The 14,633-nt window shown below is 43.6% G+C and overlaps 1 protein-coding gene across 1 annotated transcript; it reads right to left on the bottom strand.

The window, feature by feature from the left end:
- Positions 1 to 2,315: 2,315 nt before the first annotated feature.
- On the bottom strand, positions 2,316 to 4,554 carry LOC122544117 (probable G-protein coupled receptor 139). Its single transcript, XM_043683156.1, has 2 exons — positions 4,377 to 4,554; positions 2,316 to 3,235 (listed from the first exon to the last, which is right to left on the bottom strand). Exons 1-2 carry the CDS (start codon positions 4,552 to 4,554, stop codon positions 2,316 to 2,318), a joined length of 1,098 nt encoding a protein of 365 aa, XP_043539091.1.
- Positions 4,555 to 14,633: the final 10,079 nt, after the last annotated feature.

The raw sequence follows: 14,633 nt of genomic DNA on the forward strand, positions 1-14,633 counted from the left end.
CCCTGACTGCACCAACAGTAATCACCCTCTACTGGGTTCTGTCAGTATTACCCCTCACACTCAGACAGTCACAGCAGAGTCTCCCTCTGCTGGAACTGTCAATGTTACACACACACCCACATCTCCACACTGACACACACACACACACACACACAAAACACACACACACACACACACACACACACAAACACATACGGACACAGAAACACACACATCTCCACACTGACACACACACCAACATCACCACACACATATCTCCAAACTGACACACGTCCTCATACACTCACCCAAACGCTTATCTACACACACATCTCCACACTGGCACTTACCTTCACACACACACTCACATCTCAATTCTATCTGTGACGCATCTGCTCCTTTAAACAGATTATGGTGTCCCTGACTTATTTTTCCAGAGTATACATAAACGACGCAGACTCCAAAAAGTCTGGGGTAGAAGGATTTTAGGGCCACTTAGTTTCTGGCTAAGAGATACTGCCTCAGCCAAAAGGATTTCAGGTTTTAAAAAACCCTGGTATGATGAAAATGGAATGGCCAGATTTACCAACTCAGTTTCTCGCTGGTTGTGTTTGGTTTTCGGCAATAGTGAGTAAAACATTGCATCGACCCAAAGAATCAGGTCCAGGCAGGTCCTTCTCTGATTTCTCTCCTATCGGACCTTGGGTTTGATTTTACTTTTCGTGCCAATGGGTGTTTAGGGGGACTGTTTCAAGTATTTGGAACAGCATCATTAAGTTGGGATGATCTGTTGGGTTTTCGGAGAAGTTATGTTATTTTATATTCTATTCATTTTGCTTGTGTTGAATTCGTCAAACTTGTAAATAAATTCTGATTTGTTTATAACTGGATGTTTTGGCCATCTGCATCCCTCCTGGAATATCCACGTTACATCTGCACAGAAAGACGAACAAAGTTAGGGTATGGATTACTTTTGAGAAATGTTTTGAGAGGTCTGGTCTTGTCCATAACAGATTGGGGCTCTTTGCAGGATTTGTTCGAGAGTTTCAATTCCTGATTTGGGTTGTTGGACTCAAAGGTAGGTGGTAATGCATTTTGTTCCGTGTGTTGAATTCGGTTGCTTTAAACAGTGCTTGGAGTAGCAATGGCTCATTCAATCACCTAGAGTTTCCTGGGGTTGTTAGAAGTAACGTTAGGTGGTTTACGAAATGTGATCGATGCCAAGCTGCTGGAATTAACAGACAATAATTGCAGAAGAAGCTGAGTATTTACATTTCCTCGAAATACCATCAGACTATGTAGAGATGCCAAAATTCAATTGAAAACTCAAATGGTAGGCTTAGGGTTTCACAATTTGCACAACAGGTTGAAAGGGTATTCAAGCAGGTGTTCAGCAAGGTTAGGTTCATTGCTTTTACTTTGAATATCAGAACAGGGACGTCAGGTTGAGGTAACACTGAACGTTGGTGAGTCCTCTTCCATAATATGATAAGATGTTCTGGTCACAGTGTTATAGAAAGGATGTTATTAAATTGGAGAATAGTGAGAAAAGATTTACTAGAATGTTGTTGGGATTAGAGGTATTGAGTTATAAAAATAAGTTGGATAGACATGGATGTTGAGTGGTGATCCAATAGAGGTTTATAAATTCATGAGGAGAATGGATAAGATTTCCACCAGAGTGGAATCAGGTAATTTGGCCCAACAAATCCACCCAGATCCATGCCCCCACCATATATTTACCCGTGATTAATGAACCTCACACTATGGCGAACTTAAAATGCCCAATTCATCTGACCTGCACATAATTGCATTGTGGGAGGAAACGCAAACACACATGGGGAGAATGTGCAAACTCCATATAGATTGTCATCCAAAGGGGTAATCGATCCAGAAACCCTTACACTGTAAAGCAGCAATGCTAACCACTGAGCCACTGCAATTCACTGATAGGGAATGACAAGCGATTGTCTTTTCTCTAGATGGGTGAAATTAAAAAATAATGGGTATATTTTCAAAATGAGCGGAGAACGTTTTATGACCGACATGAGGGGAACTCTTTTCACAGAGTGTCAGTTATCTGTGGACTGAACTGCCAGAAGAAGTGATTGATGCAGGCACAGTTACAATTTTTAAGTGATATTTGGATAATCTGGCAACAGGACGCTTGGGAATAAGGTTGGTAGCCCTGACGAAGTGGAACAAAAGTGCATGAGGTTCTGTGTGAAAGAATACAACATGGTGGGAGACCAATCAAACGTGAAGTCCTGATGGAGGGAACACAGTGAAAACCAGGCATTGTTCAAAACAAGGGGCTGTGTGCAGGGCGTGACATGTTAGCCCGATCCCTTCGCCATCTTAGATACGCGAACCAACAGGGTAAAAGGAAAGGTCAGCCCGTTCCATAGCTCCTTCCGAAACCTAGTCTGGGTCAGAGCATAGATGAAAGTATTAACACAGGAACTCAACAGCTTCAACATGATGCTACACTGGTAGAAAATCGCTAACGGGTGGGTGAAGTTAGCCGGGTTGTAGTAAAGATTAGCAACTCGGTCCAAGATGAAGTAGATGACAGTGGGTAGCCACAGCAGTATGAACGCAGCTGATATGGCGAAGAGTAAAACAATTGATTTCCTTCGGCTTTTCATCTCCTCATCACTGCTGGCAGCGCTGGCCTGGTGTACGAGTCTTCTTCGGGCCAAGCTAGCGAGCAGGATGTGTTTGACGGTGAGACAGTTGAGGAGGAGTATGAGGAGATATGGAAAGAGTGGTGTGAGAAAGTGGTTCAGCCAGTCGTAGATGGACCATTCCAATAAATGTCCAAAGACCAATCGTTCCCTACAGCCTCTCCCTTGTCCATCTATAGCGACGATGGGCTCGTATTTGAAGTATTCTGGAATACTCCTCAAGATGCTCACCACCCAGATGGTAGCAAGGACGTTGACTGCCGTCCTCCATGTGCAATATTTCGGTTTGAACCCCTGGTGGCATATGGCGACAAAGCGATCAAACGTGAAAACAACAGTGGACCAGACAGAGCAGTCCATGAAAGCAGACATCAGGAACTTGTTGAAGGCACACACTTGGGTAAGAAAATAGATCAAAGACTTCACGTGGTAATACGCCAGTTGACCAAAAATCACGCAGAATGCGAGAACGAGAAGATCCGAGAGAGCCATGGCTACCAGATACAGAGTTACTGAATTGGAAAGCCCACAATTGCCTCGACACAGGATTATAATAGTCACAAAATTTGCTGCCAAAATAAAGGAAAGCAAACATGAATGACATAAGTTTCCAGTGCGATAAATCTTAGCTTGAATTAATTAGTAAAACATTTGATAACTGAAGTCGTTTTTTCTCTGCTGTATATTGAAAGTTAAAACTTGAAGCATTGATTTTTTTGAGTTTTTGGAATGACAGAAACTTCATTCATGTGAAGATCGCTGACTGAGAGATGATATTCTCTCAGTCTCAGTGTTGGGTGTTCATTTCACTCTCCAGACTATCAATCTCAAGATTTTTGTTGAGATTCCAGTGCACTACTGGTGGAAAGTGAATCTATCAGAACTCTCATACATGATCGAAGGTCAAGTCTCACGTCTCAATGAAAGCAAAACACAATGGTTTCTGGAGATCATAAGCAAACGCAGAGTCTGCTGGAGAAACTCAGCAGGTCTGGCAGCATCTATGGAGAGACAACAGAATCCCTGTAAGATCTTATTGAGCAGAAAGAGAAAAAAGGCAGTGAAATCTCAAAGTCAATTGTCATTTGGAAAGAAATTACAGATGTCTGTACTTAATATTAACTTGGTTTATAATTCACCAGTAGAGATTCCAAGTGAGTCTCCGCATTTTGTATCAATTGTTATATCTGTTTTAGAAACACAGAGATAAACAGCACCCTTAAGCACAGGCTATCCATGCTGAGCAGATATACTACATTCATCTCATCCCATTTGCCAACATTTGGCCCATGTCCCTCTAAATCATTCCTATTCATGGACACAACCAGATGCCTTTTAAATGTTGTAATTGTACCAGACCCCAACAGTTCCTCTGGCAGCTATTTGCATCCACACACTATTGAATAGTCTTCACCCACGATTTCCAATCATGCATTCCAAACTAGATGTTGCATAAAGAGAGCCTGAGTTATTTCCTGACATGTCTCTGCAAATTTCCTGCGATATATTCCCCTGATTGTGAACCGTTTCTCAGTTTCTCCCTAAAAACACCTCAATTGCAACATGCTAAGGTTATGAACGAGATAATGAACAAATCCTGCTGTTTATGCAGAGATAGTTTTCATCTCTCCACCTGGAATAGAACGGTGACACGATTACATATACACAACAATAAATGGTGATTTTGTCAAATGTTTAGACGTTCTGTACCTGGAATGCCAATACATGCAAGTACAAAGTAATAGTGTTCCTGAATACTCATCAGGAACAAGAACAGCTGGAGATCCATTCCTGATGGAGATTGATAGTTCTGATTGGCTTCGAGTGGAGAAAATAAGCGAGTGCGGCAGTTTTCGAGCCTGCCCTGGGCGTGCATGTTTATAGTCATCTCGATATCCCGTGGGATTATTCTTAATGATAATAATTATTCTTCAGGAATCACGTTCACTGGCATATGACGGAGGGTGCGAGAATGAGGATGGAAAGTGCTGCTGGCGGGGTGGAAGGGATGCATTCCATGTTCCTCTGAAAGGATCATGTGTTTTTTCTGTGCGCAAAGATTTAAAATGGAAGTCTCTGAGCAGCAGCTTGAGTTTGTACGTGCACAGAGAGCCTGCATGGAAACATTTTGTATGGACAGGGCATACAGTTAGTGGGCCAAGCAGCAGTTTTTACCAATGTGACTTGGTTTTGAATTTAGCCAACCAATGTAAACAGGGTACTTAGTTACCCAAACCTATTACAGTTAAATATGATGGTTTTGACAACTTAGGACCAATCGTATTAAAATAAATATTGGTATGTTATGATGTGTATAAAAGAAGGGGTCAGTTCAACAGAGGTCCAGAGCGATTCTGCTGTACTCAAACCCACTGGCGATAAAGATTACCTTACCATTAGCTTAGCTAATAGCTTGGTGCAGCTATGTCTTAGCCTTCAGTGACTTGCTGTCAGAGGCACCAAACTTCATTTGTACATCTCAACTTCCCGACGTTCACCCTGCTCTGTGAGACAATATGTAGGAGCTTGGACATCATGTTGAGGTTATGCAAGACGTTGGTGAGGCATCTTCTGGAATACAGTACACAGTTCAGATCATCCAGTAAAAGCAAGGATATTATTAATCTGGAGAGGGCTCAGAGGAGATTTACCGGAATGTTGCTGGGAATGGAGGGCTGGGGTTATAAGGAGAGGCTGAGATTTTTATCCCTGGTGGCTGAGGGGTGATCCTATAGAGATTTATAAAACCTTGAGGGGCGCAGATAGTGAATGGCAGGTGTCCTTTCCCGAGGGTGAGCAATTTCAAAGCTAGAGGGCATATTATGAAAGGGAAAGGAGAAAGATTTGAAATACACGGGTGGGGGGTGGAGGTTGGGGGCAACTCTTTTCTACAGAAAGTACTGAAGAAGGGTTATACCCCAAACATTGACTTCTCAACCTCCTGATGCTGCCTGCCTTGCTGAGTTCTTCCAGTCTCCTGCTTGTCTACCTTGGATTCCAGCGTCTGCAGTATTTTTGTCGCTCTATGTGACTCTTTATCCATGACTGTATGTTCCATATCTCGATAATGAACATTCTATTCTGAACCTTACCAAACAAATGTCAAAAACCCAACAATATCACGACATTCATGAACTTGCCTTCAATTTTGTGACATCCTCAAAAAGTTTCAATCAGTTCATATATGACCTCTTCTTTCCTTTTGCAAACCGGTGCTCTACCCAATCTAATCATTTTTATTCAACTATCTATTAATCATACCTTCTCTGACAGATTCCACCATTTTCCCTACTACCATGGCGAATAGGTCTGTTGTTCCTGTGTGTTTCATCTCCCTATTGTTCCTGGCACGGAAGGTCAGTGGTTTGCTCGGTGGCTCAGTGGTTAGCGCAGTAGCTTAGTGTTTAGCACGGTGACTCAGTGGTTAGCACAGTAGCTTAGTGGTTCGCACAATGATTCCTAGCTAGCAGGGCAGCTTAGTGGTTAGCACGGTGGTTCATAGTTAGCACGGTGGCTCAGTGGTATGCTCAGTAGCTCAGTGATTAGAACGGTGGCTCAGTGGTTAGCGCGGTTGCTCTGTGTTTAGCACAGTGGTTCAGTAGTTCGCACTGTAACTCAGTAGTTAGCACGGCAGCTCAGTGGTTATCTCAGTAGCTCAGTGATTAGAAAGGTGGCTCACTGATTAGCGCAGATGTTCTGTGGCTAGCACAGTGGCTCAGTAGTTAGCACTGTAACTCAGTAGTTAACACGGTAGTTCAGTGGTCAGCACAGTAGATCAATGGTTAGCACAACAACTCTGTGTTTGCACAGCAGCTCACTGATTATCATGTAAGCTCAGTGGTTAGACAGGTAGCTCAGTGGTTAGCACGGTGTCTCAGTTTATTATTGTTTCTCAGTTGTTACCACGGTGGCTCTGTGATTAGCAATGGTGGCTCAGTGGTTAATAAAGTAGGTCAGTGGTAAGCAGAGTATCTCAGTGGTTAGCAGAGTAACTCAGTGGTTAGCAGGTTGGGCAATGGTTAGCACTGTACCTCAGTGGTTACCACGGTGACTCAGTGGTTAGCACCATAGCTCAGTGGTTAGCACGATGGATCATGGTTAGCATGGTAGCTAAGTGGTTAGCACAATGGTTCATGGTTAGCACGGTAGATCAATGGTTAGCTCAGGATCTCAGTGATTATAATGGTGGCTCAGTGGTTAGCGCGGTTTCTCGGTGGTTAGCACGATAGTTCATGGTTTGCATGGTAGCTCAGTGGTTAGCACAATGGTTCAGAGTTAGAACTGTAACTCTGTGGTTAGCTCAATATGTCATTGATTAGACTGGTGGCTCAGTTGTTAGCGCGGTTGCTTTGTGGTTTGCACAGTCGCTCAATAGTTAGCACTGTAACTTAGTAGTTAGCACGGTCACTCAGTGGTTATTTCAGTAGTTCAGTGATAAAAATGATGGCGCAGTAGTTAGGGCAGTTGCTCTGTCGTTTGCACAGTCGCTCAGTAGTTAGCACTGTAACTCAGTAGTTAACACGGTAGTTCAGTGGTTAGCACAGCAATTCTGTGGTTAGCACAGCAGCTCACTGATTATCATGTAATCTCAGTCGTTAGCCAGATAGCTCAGTGGTTAGCATGGTGTCTCAGTTTAGTATTGTTTCTCAGTTGTTACCATGGTGGCTCCGTGATTAGCAATGGTGGCTCAGTGGTTAACAAAGTAGGTCAGTGGTTAGCAAAGTAACTCAGTGGTCAGCAGGATGGGCAATGGTTAGCACAGTACCTCAGTGGTTACCACGGTGACTCAGTGGTTCGCACCATAGCTCAGTGGTTAGCACGATGGATCATGGTTAGAATGGTGGCTCAGTGGTTAGCGCGGTTTCTCTGTGGTTAGAACATAGTTCATGGTTAGCATGGTAGCTCAGTGGTTAGCACTATTGCTCATAGTTAGAACGGTAACTCTGTGTTGAACTCAGTATCTCATTGATTACAATGGTGGCTCAGTTGTTAGCGCGGTTGCTTTGTGGTTTGCACAGTCGCTCAATAGTTAGCACTGTAACTCAGTAGTTAGCACGCTACTTCAGTGGTTAGTTCAGTAGTTCAGTGATAAAAATGGTGGCTCAGTAGTTAGCGCGGTTGCTCTGTGGTTTGCACAGTCTCTCAATAGTTAGCACTGTAACTCAATAGTTAGCACAGTAGCTCAGTGCTTAGCGCAGTAGCTCAGTGCTTAGCGCAGTAGCTCAGTGGTTAGCACAGTAGCTCAGTGGTTAGTGCGGTAGCTCAGTGTTAGCATGGTGGCTCTGTGGTTAGCCCAGTGGCTCAGTGATAAACACAACAGCTTAGTGGTAAGCACAGTAGTTCAGTGGATAGCATGATAGTTCAGTGGGTACCATGATACACAGTCGTTAGAGCTGTAGCTCAGTTTTTAGCACGGTGGCTCTGTGGTTAGCACTGCAGCTGAGTAGTTAACATAGTAGTGCAGTAGTTAGCAAGCTGGCTCAGTGGTTAGCACTGTAGCTTAATGGTTAGCACGATGGCACAATGGTTACTTTAGTAGCTCATTGGTTAGCACTGTAGCTCAATGGGTAGCATAGTGGCTCAGTGGTGAGCGCGTTAGCTCAGTCGTTAGCACAGTAGCTCAGTGGTTAGCACGGTAGCTCAGTGGTTAGCACAGTGTCTCAGTGAAAAAAAATAGATTAGTGGTTATCACAGTAGTTCAGTGGTTAGCCTGGTGACTGAGTAGCTGCTTTAGTAACTCAGTGGTTAGCACAGTACCTCAGTGGGTAGTATGGTAGTTCAGTGGGTACCATGTGGCACAGTCGTTAGCACTGTAGCTCAGTAATTGGCACCGTGACTCAGTGGTTTGTATGGTAGCTGAGTAGTTAACACTTTAGTGCAGTAGTTAGCAAGGTGGCTCAAAGGTTAGCACAGTAGCTCAATGGTTAGCACGATGGCTCAGTGGGCCCTTTAATCGCTCAGTGGTTATCACTGTAGGTCAATGGTTAGCACAGCAGCTCAGTGGTTAGCACGGTGGCGCAATGGTTAGTACAGTAGTTCAGTGGTTAGCCGGTGGATGAGTAGTTGCTTTAGTAACTCAGTGGTTAGCACAGTAGCTCAGTGGATAGCATGGTAGTTCAGTGGGTACCATTTTGCACAGTGTTAGGACTGTGGCTCAGTAGTTAGTACCGTAACTCAGTGGTTTGGTAGCTGAGTAGTTAACACTTTAGTGCAGTAGTTAGCAAGGTGGCTCAGTGGTTAGCACAGTAGCTCAGTGGTTAGCACGATGACTCGGTAGGTCCTTTAATCGCTCAGTGGTTATCACTGTAGATAAGTGGTTAGCACAGCAGCTCAGTGGTTAGCACGGTGGCGCAATGGGTAGTACAGTAGTTCAGTGGTTAGCCGGTGGATGAGTAGTTGCTTTAATAACTCAGTGGTTAGCACAGTAGCTCAGTGGATAGCATGGTAGTTCAGTGGGTACCATGTTGCACAGTCGTTAGGACTGTGGCTCAGTAGTTAGTACCGTGCCTCAGTGGTTTGCTGGGTAGCTGAGTAGTTAACACTTTAGTGCAGTAGTTAGCCAATTGGTTCAATGGTTAGCACAGTAGCTCAGTGGTTGGCGCGATGGCTCGGTGGTCACTTTAATCTTTCAGTGGTTATCACTGTCGATCAGTGGTTAGCACAGCAGCTCAGTGGTTAGCACGGTAGGTCAGTGGTTAGCACAGTGGCTCAGTGGTCAAGTTAGTAGTTTACTGCTTAGCACTGAGGCTGAGTGGTTAGCACAGTACCACAGTGGATAGCATGGTAGTTCAGTGGGTAGCATACTGGTGCCGCTGTTAGTGCTGTCGCTCCGTGGTTAACATGGTAGCTCACTGTTTATCACAGCAGCTCTGTGGTTCGCATTTTGTCGAATTTTTTTTTGACAGAGTAGGTAAGTGGTTAGCGTGGTAACTCAGTTGTTAGCACCGTAGCTCAGTGGCTAGCACGGTAGGTGAGTAGTTAATACAATATCTCAGCAGCTAGCATAGTGGCTCTGTAGTAAGCACTGCACCTCAGTCGTTAACATGATAGTTCAGTGGTTAGCATGGTTGCCCAGTGTTTAGCCTGGTAGCTCTGTGTTTAGCATAGTAACTTTGTGGTTAGTGCAATAGATCAGTTATTATCACGTTAGCTCAGTGGTTCGCAAGGTAGCTCTGTGCTTCGCATGGAGGATGGGTGGTAAGCACAGTCGCTTGATGTTTAACACAGTAGCTCAACAGTTAACACATTATCTCAGTCCTTAGCAAGGTGGCTCAGTGGTTAACACAGTAGATCAGTGTTTAGCACGGTACCTCAATGGTTAACACGATGTTTCATTGGTGAATTTAGCAACTCAGTGGTTCATACAGTGTCTCGATGCTTATCTGTGGTTAACATGTTAGCTCAGTGTTTAGCACGATTGCGAAGTGGTTTGCACGGTGGCTCTGTGGTTAACACAGTAGCTCACTGATGAGCAGTGTGGCTTTGTCATTCGTGCAGTAGCTCAATGGTTAGTGCACTAGCTCAGTGGTTGAAACGGAGGCTCAGTGGTTACTTTAGGAGCTCAGTGGTCATGAACATTGATGTACAGAGAGAAGTTATGGTCCAAATCCACAGCTCTGTGAAAGTGGCAATGCAAATGGTTAAGGTGGTAAAGAACATATAACAGAAAACCCAGGAGCAGGAGTAGGCCATCTGAGCTTCGGGCCTGCTCCGCAATTCAATAAGATCAAGGCTGATCTTTTCAGGGCCTCAACTCCACTTACTCGCTCTCTCACCATAACGATTAATTCCTTCGTTGTTCAAAATTAACCGATTTTAGCTTTACAAACATTTACTGAGGAAGTCTCAACTGCTTCATTTAGCAGCGGATTCCACAGATTGTGCTTAAGGTTGCAATGGAACCACGTGCTTCCTGGTCTAGTAGTACGTACGGTGCCAGAACTCCGAAAAGAACCTTCCTAATGTTCCCACTCAGGAAGTACAGGACCAAAATCACATGCTTTCGGTCGTCACTCAAATGGAAACTGATCAGATGTTTTTTTGTGATGATTGCACTGGGAATTAATTAGATAGTTTCTGTGTGCAATGAACTGAAATGAAATAATGTTGGAATAAATCAGTAATAGTCTTCGTTAAATATGAAACTCATAACATTCTGTGTCAAGAAACAATGACATAATTGTGTGAGAATAGTACAAAAATGAATAAAAATAAATAAATTATTTCCATGTGTTCAAAGCATTTGTAATATGAAGAAAGGAAAATTAAAATCCCTTGGAAGCAATATGAATTTGAAACATAAGAGTTGGTTATTCAGTGTGACTATTCAGCTGAAGACAACTTCCCTTCTTTCCAAAAATGTACGAATTCCAAGAATTCAAAATTTACTCTCTCCTTTCACAAAGTCACAAGAATTTTTAATTTACTTTGCGTGAAATATAGTTATATCTTTGTGATTAGACATACAATAAATGTTAACAATTAAGTCACATTTAATCAATCAGTTCAACTGTTTCCACGGTTAAAATAGAAATCGATATTCACAATGATTGAATAAGAAGAATAGAAAGTGGGACAAGTGAGGAGGGGAGTTTTTGATAAGGGATAGCATTACTGCTGTACTGAGGGAGGATATTCCTGGGAACACACCCAGGGAAGTTATTTGCGTGGATTTGAGAACAAAAAAAAAATTCGATTATCATACGATTGGGATTGTATTATGGACTCCCTCATAGTCAGCGGGAAATTGAGAAACAAATTTGTGAATATATCTCAGTTATCTGTAAGAATAATAAGATGGTTATTGTAGGGGATTTTAACTTTCCAAACCTAGACGAGGACTGCCATAGCATTAACCGTTTAGATAGAGATGTATTTGTTAAGTGTGTACAAAGAAAGTTTTCTGATTCAGTATGTGGATGTTCCCACGAGAGAAGGTGCAAAACTTGATCTACTCTTGGGAAGTAAGGCAGGGCAGGTGATTGAGGTGGGGCACTTTGTAGCCAGTGACCATAATAAGATTAGGTTCCCTTTGGTCCAACAAGTGGAAACAGGCCCTTTGGCCCAACAAGTCCACACCGATCCTCTGATGAATAACCCATCCAGACCCACTCCCTCTGACTAATGCACCTACCACTATGGGCAACTTAGCATGGCCAATTCACCTGACTTGCACATCTTTGGATTGTGGTAAGAAACCGGAGCACCCGGAGGAAACCCACGCAGAGAATGTGCAAACTCCACACAGACAGTCGCATAAGGCTGGAATCGAACTTGGGACGCTGGCGCAGTGAGACAGCAGTGCTAACCACTGAGCCAGCGTATCGCCCCCTATTAGTTTTAAAAGAGTCATGGAAAAGGATAGACCAGACGTAAAAGTTGAATTTCTAAATTGGAGGAAGGATAAGTTTAACTGTATGTGGCTTTCAAAAGCTAATTCGGGACAGATGTTTGCAGGTAAAGGGACAGTTGGAAAATCGGAAACCATAAAAATTGAGACAACAAGAGTTCCTGCTCGGGTTAAAGGAAAGGCTAGTATGTGTCGGGTATGCTTTGGTTAAGAACAATATGGAAGCATATGTCAGATATGGACAGGATAGATCAAGTGAATCCTTAGAAGAGTACAAAGGCAGTAGGCATATACCTAGGAGGGAAATCAAGAATGCAAAAAGGGGACGTGAGTTAGCATTGGCAAATACGGTTAAGTAAAATCCAAAGGGTTCTTACAAGTATATTTGGATCAAAAGGGTAACTAGGTAGAGAGTAGGGTCCCTCAAAGATCAACAAGGCAGCCTCTGTGAGGAACCGCAGGATATGAAGAAGATACTGACGAGTATTTTGCATTAGTGTTTACTGTGGAGAACGACACATAAGATATGGAATGTGGGGAAACAAATGGTTACATCTTGAAAAATGTCCATATTAGAGAGGAGGGGCTGGATGCCTTGAAAGGTAAGACATTGGATAAATCCCCAGGACCTTACCGGCTCTTCCCTCAAACTCTTTTGGAAGCAAGGGTAGAGATTGTTGGGCTCCTTGCTGAGATATTTGTATCATCGATCGTCACAGGTAAGGTGCCAGAAGAATAGAGGTTGGCTAATGTGGTCACGCAATTTTGGGTGGCACAATGGCTCAATGGCTAGCACTACTACATCACAACACCAGAAACCCAGGCTCAATTCCTGCCTCAGGCATCTGTCTGTGTGGACTTTGCAGATTCTCTCCGTTTCTGTGTGACCGCACTCCATGTAGTCCAGTTTTCTCCCACGGTACAAAGTTGTGCAGGTCAAGTAAATTGGCCATGTTAAATTTTCACATGGTGTTAGATGCATTAGTCAGTGGTAAGTGCAGTGAAATAGGTCTGGGTGGGCTTATCTTGGGGGTCTGTGTGAACTTGTTGGGCCAAATAGCCTGTTTGCACACTGTAAGGAATCTAATCGATTTTCGAAATGTCTTAAGGAAAAGCCAGGACACTGTAGAATTGTGAGCCTGACATTGCTGGTAGAATTGATGAGGGCAGAGTCATAGACGTGAGCTATTTGGACTTCAGTAAGGCGTTCGACAACGTTCCCCATGGCAAACTTCTGATCAAAATTAGGTGTCATGGAATACAAGCAGAACCAGCCATTTGGATGAAGAACTGACTGGAAGCTACAAGACAGAGGGTGGTGTTGGAGGATTGTTTTCCAGACTGGAGGCCTGTGACCAGTGGTGTGCCATAAAGATCGGTGCTAGGTCCACTACTTTTTGTCATTTATATAAATGATTTGGATGTGAACATAGGAGGTAAATTTAGTAAGTATGCAAATGACAACAAATTTGGAGGTGCAGTGGATAGCGAAGAAGTTTACCTCAGATTACAATGGGGATCTTGATCAGATGGGCCAATGGGCTGAGGAGGGGCGAGATGGATTTTAATTTAGATGAATGTGAGGTGCTGAATTTTGGAAAAGCAAATCAGAGCAGAATTTATATACTTAATGTTCATGTTCTGAGGAGTGTTGCTGAACAAAGATACCGTGGTATGCAGGTTCATAGTTCCTTGAAAGTAGAGTCTCAGTTAGATAGCATTGTGAAGAAGGCGTTTGGCATGCTTTCCTTTCTTAGTCAGAATATTGAGTACAGGAGTTGGGGGGTCATGTTACGGCTATACAAGACATTGGTTTGGCTATATTTGTAATATTACATGCTATTCTAGTCTCCTTCCTATCAGAAGGATGTTGTGAAACTTGAAGCCGTTCTGAAAATATTTCCAAGGGTGTTTCCAGGGCTAGAAGATTTGAACATTAAGGAGAGGCTGAACAGGCTCAGGCTGTTTTCCCTGGAGTGTCAGAGGCTGAGGGGTGACCTGAGAAATGTTTATTAAATCAAGGGCATGGATAGGATAAATACAAAATGTCTTTTTCTTGGGGTGGGGGGAGTCCAGAACGAGAGGGCGTAGATTTAGGATGAGATGGGGAAGAAATGGGGTGGCGCGGTGGTCAGCACTGCTGTCTCGCAGAGCCAGAGACATGGGTTCAATTCCCCCCTCAGGCGACTGACTGTGTGGAGTTTGCACATTCTCCTCGTGTCTGCGTGGGGTTTCTTCCGGATACTCCGGTTTCCTCCCACAGACCAAAAATGTGCAGGTGAGGTGAATTGGCCATGCTAAATTGCCTGCAGTGTTAGGTTTAGGTGAATGGGTCTGGGTGGGTTGCTAATTCGGCAGGTCTGTGTGGACTGGTCGAAGGGCCTGTTCCCACACTGTAAGTAATCAAATATATAAGGGGCAACTTTTTCACATAGAGGATGGTGCATGTATGGAATGAGCTGCCAGAGAAAGTAGTGGAGGCTGGTAAAATTACAGCATTTAAAATCGATCTGAATGGGTACATGAATCGGAAGGATTCAGAGGAGGTGGGCTATGTGTTGGAAAATGTGACTAGATTCGATTGGAATCACAGAACATTCACTTTTTGTGTTGTACAT

This window comes from Chiloscyllium plagiosum, chromosome 46 (genome assembly GCF_004010195.1).
Source record: "Chiloscyllium plagiosum isolate BGI_BamShark_2017 chromosome 46, ASM401019v2, whole genome shotgun sequence".
Lineage (NCBI taxonomy): Eukaryota > Metazoa > Chordata > Chondrichthyes > Orectolobiformes > Hemiscylliidae > Chiloscyllium > Chiloscyllium plagiosum.

What these genes read in the sequence shown, in the direction of transcription:
- LOC122544117 (XM_043683156.1), bottom strand. Translation starts at nt 4,554, where the DNA reads ATGACTATAAACATGCACGCCCAGGGCAGGCTCGAAAACTGCCGCACT. An exon ending in TGCATGTATTGGCATTCCAG is followed by an intron (nt 3,236 to 4,376) that starts GTACAGAACGTC and finishes TTATTTTGGCAG; the next exon opens with CAAATTTTGTGACTATTATA.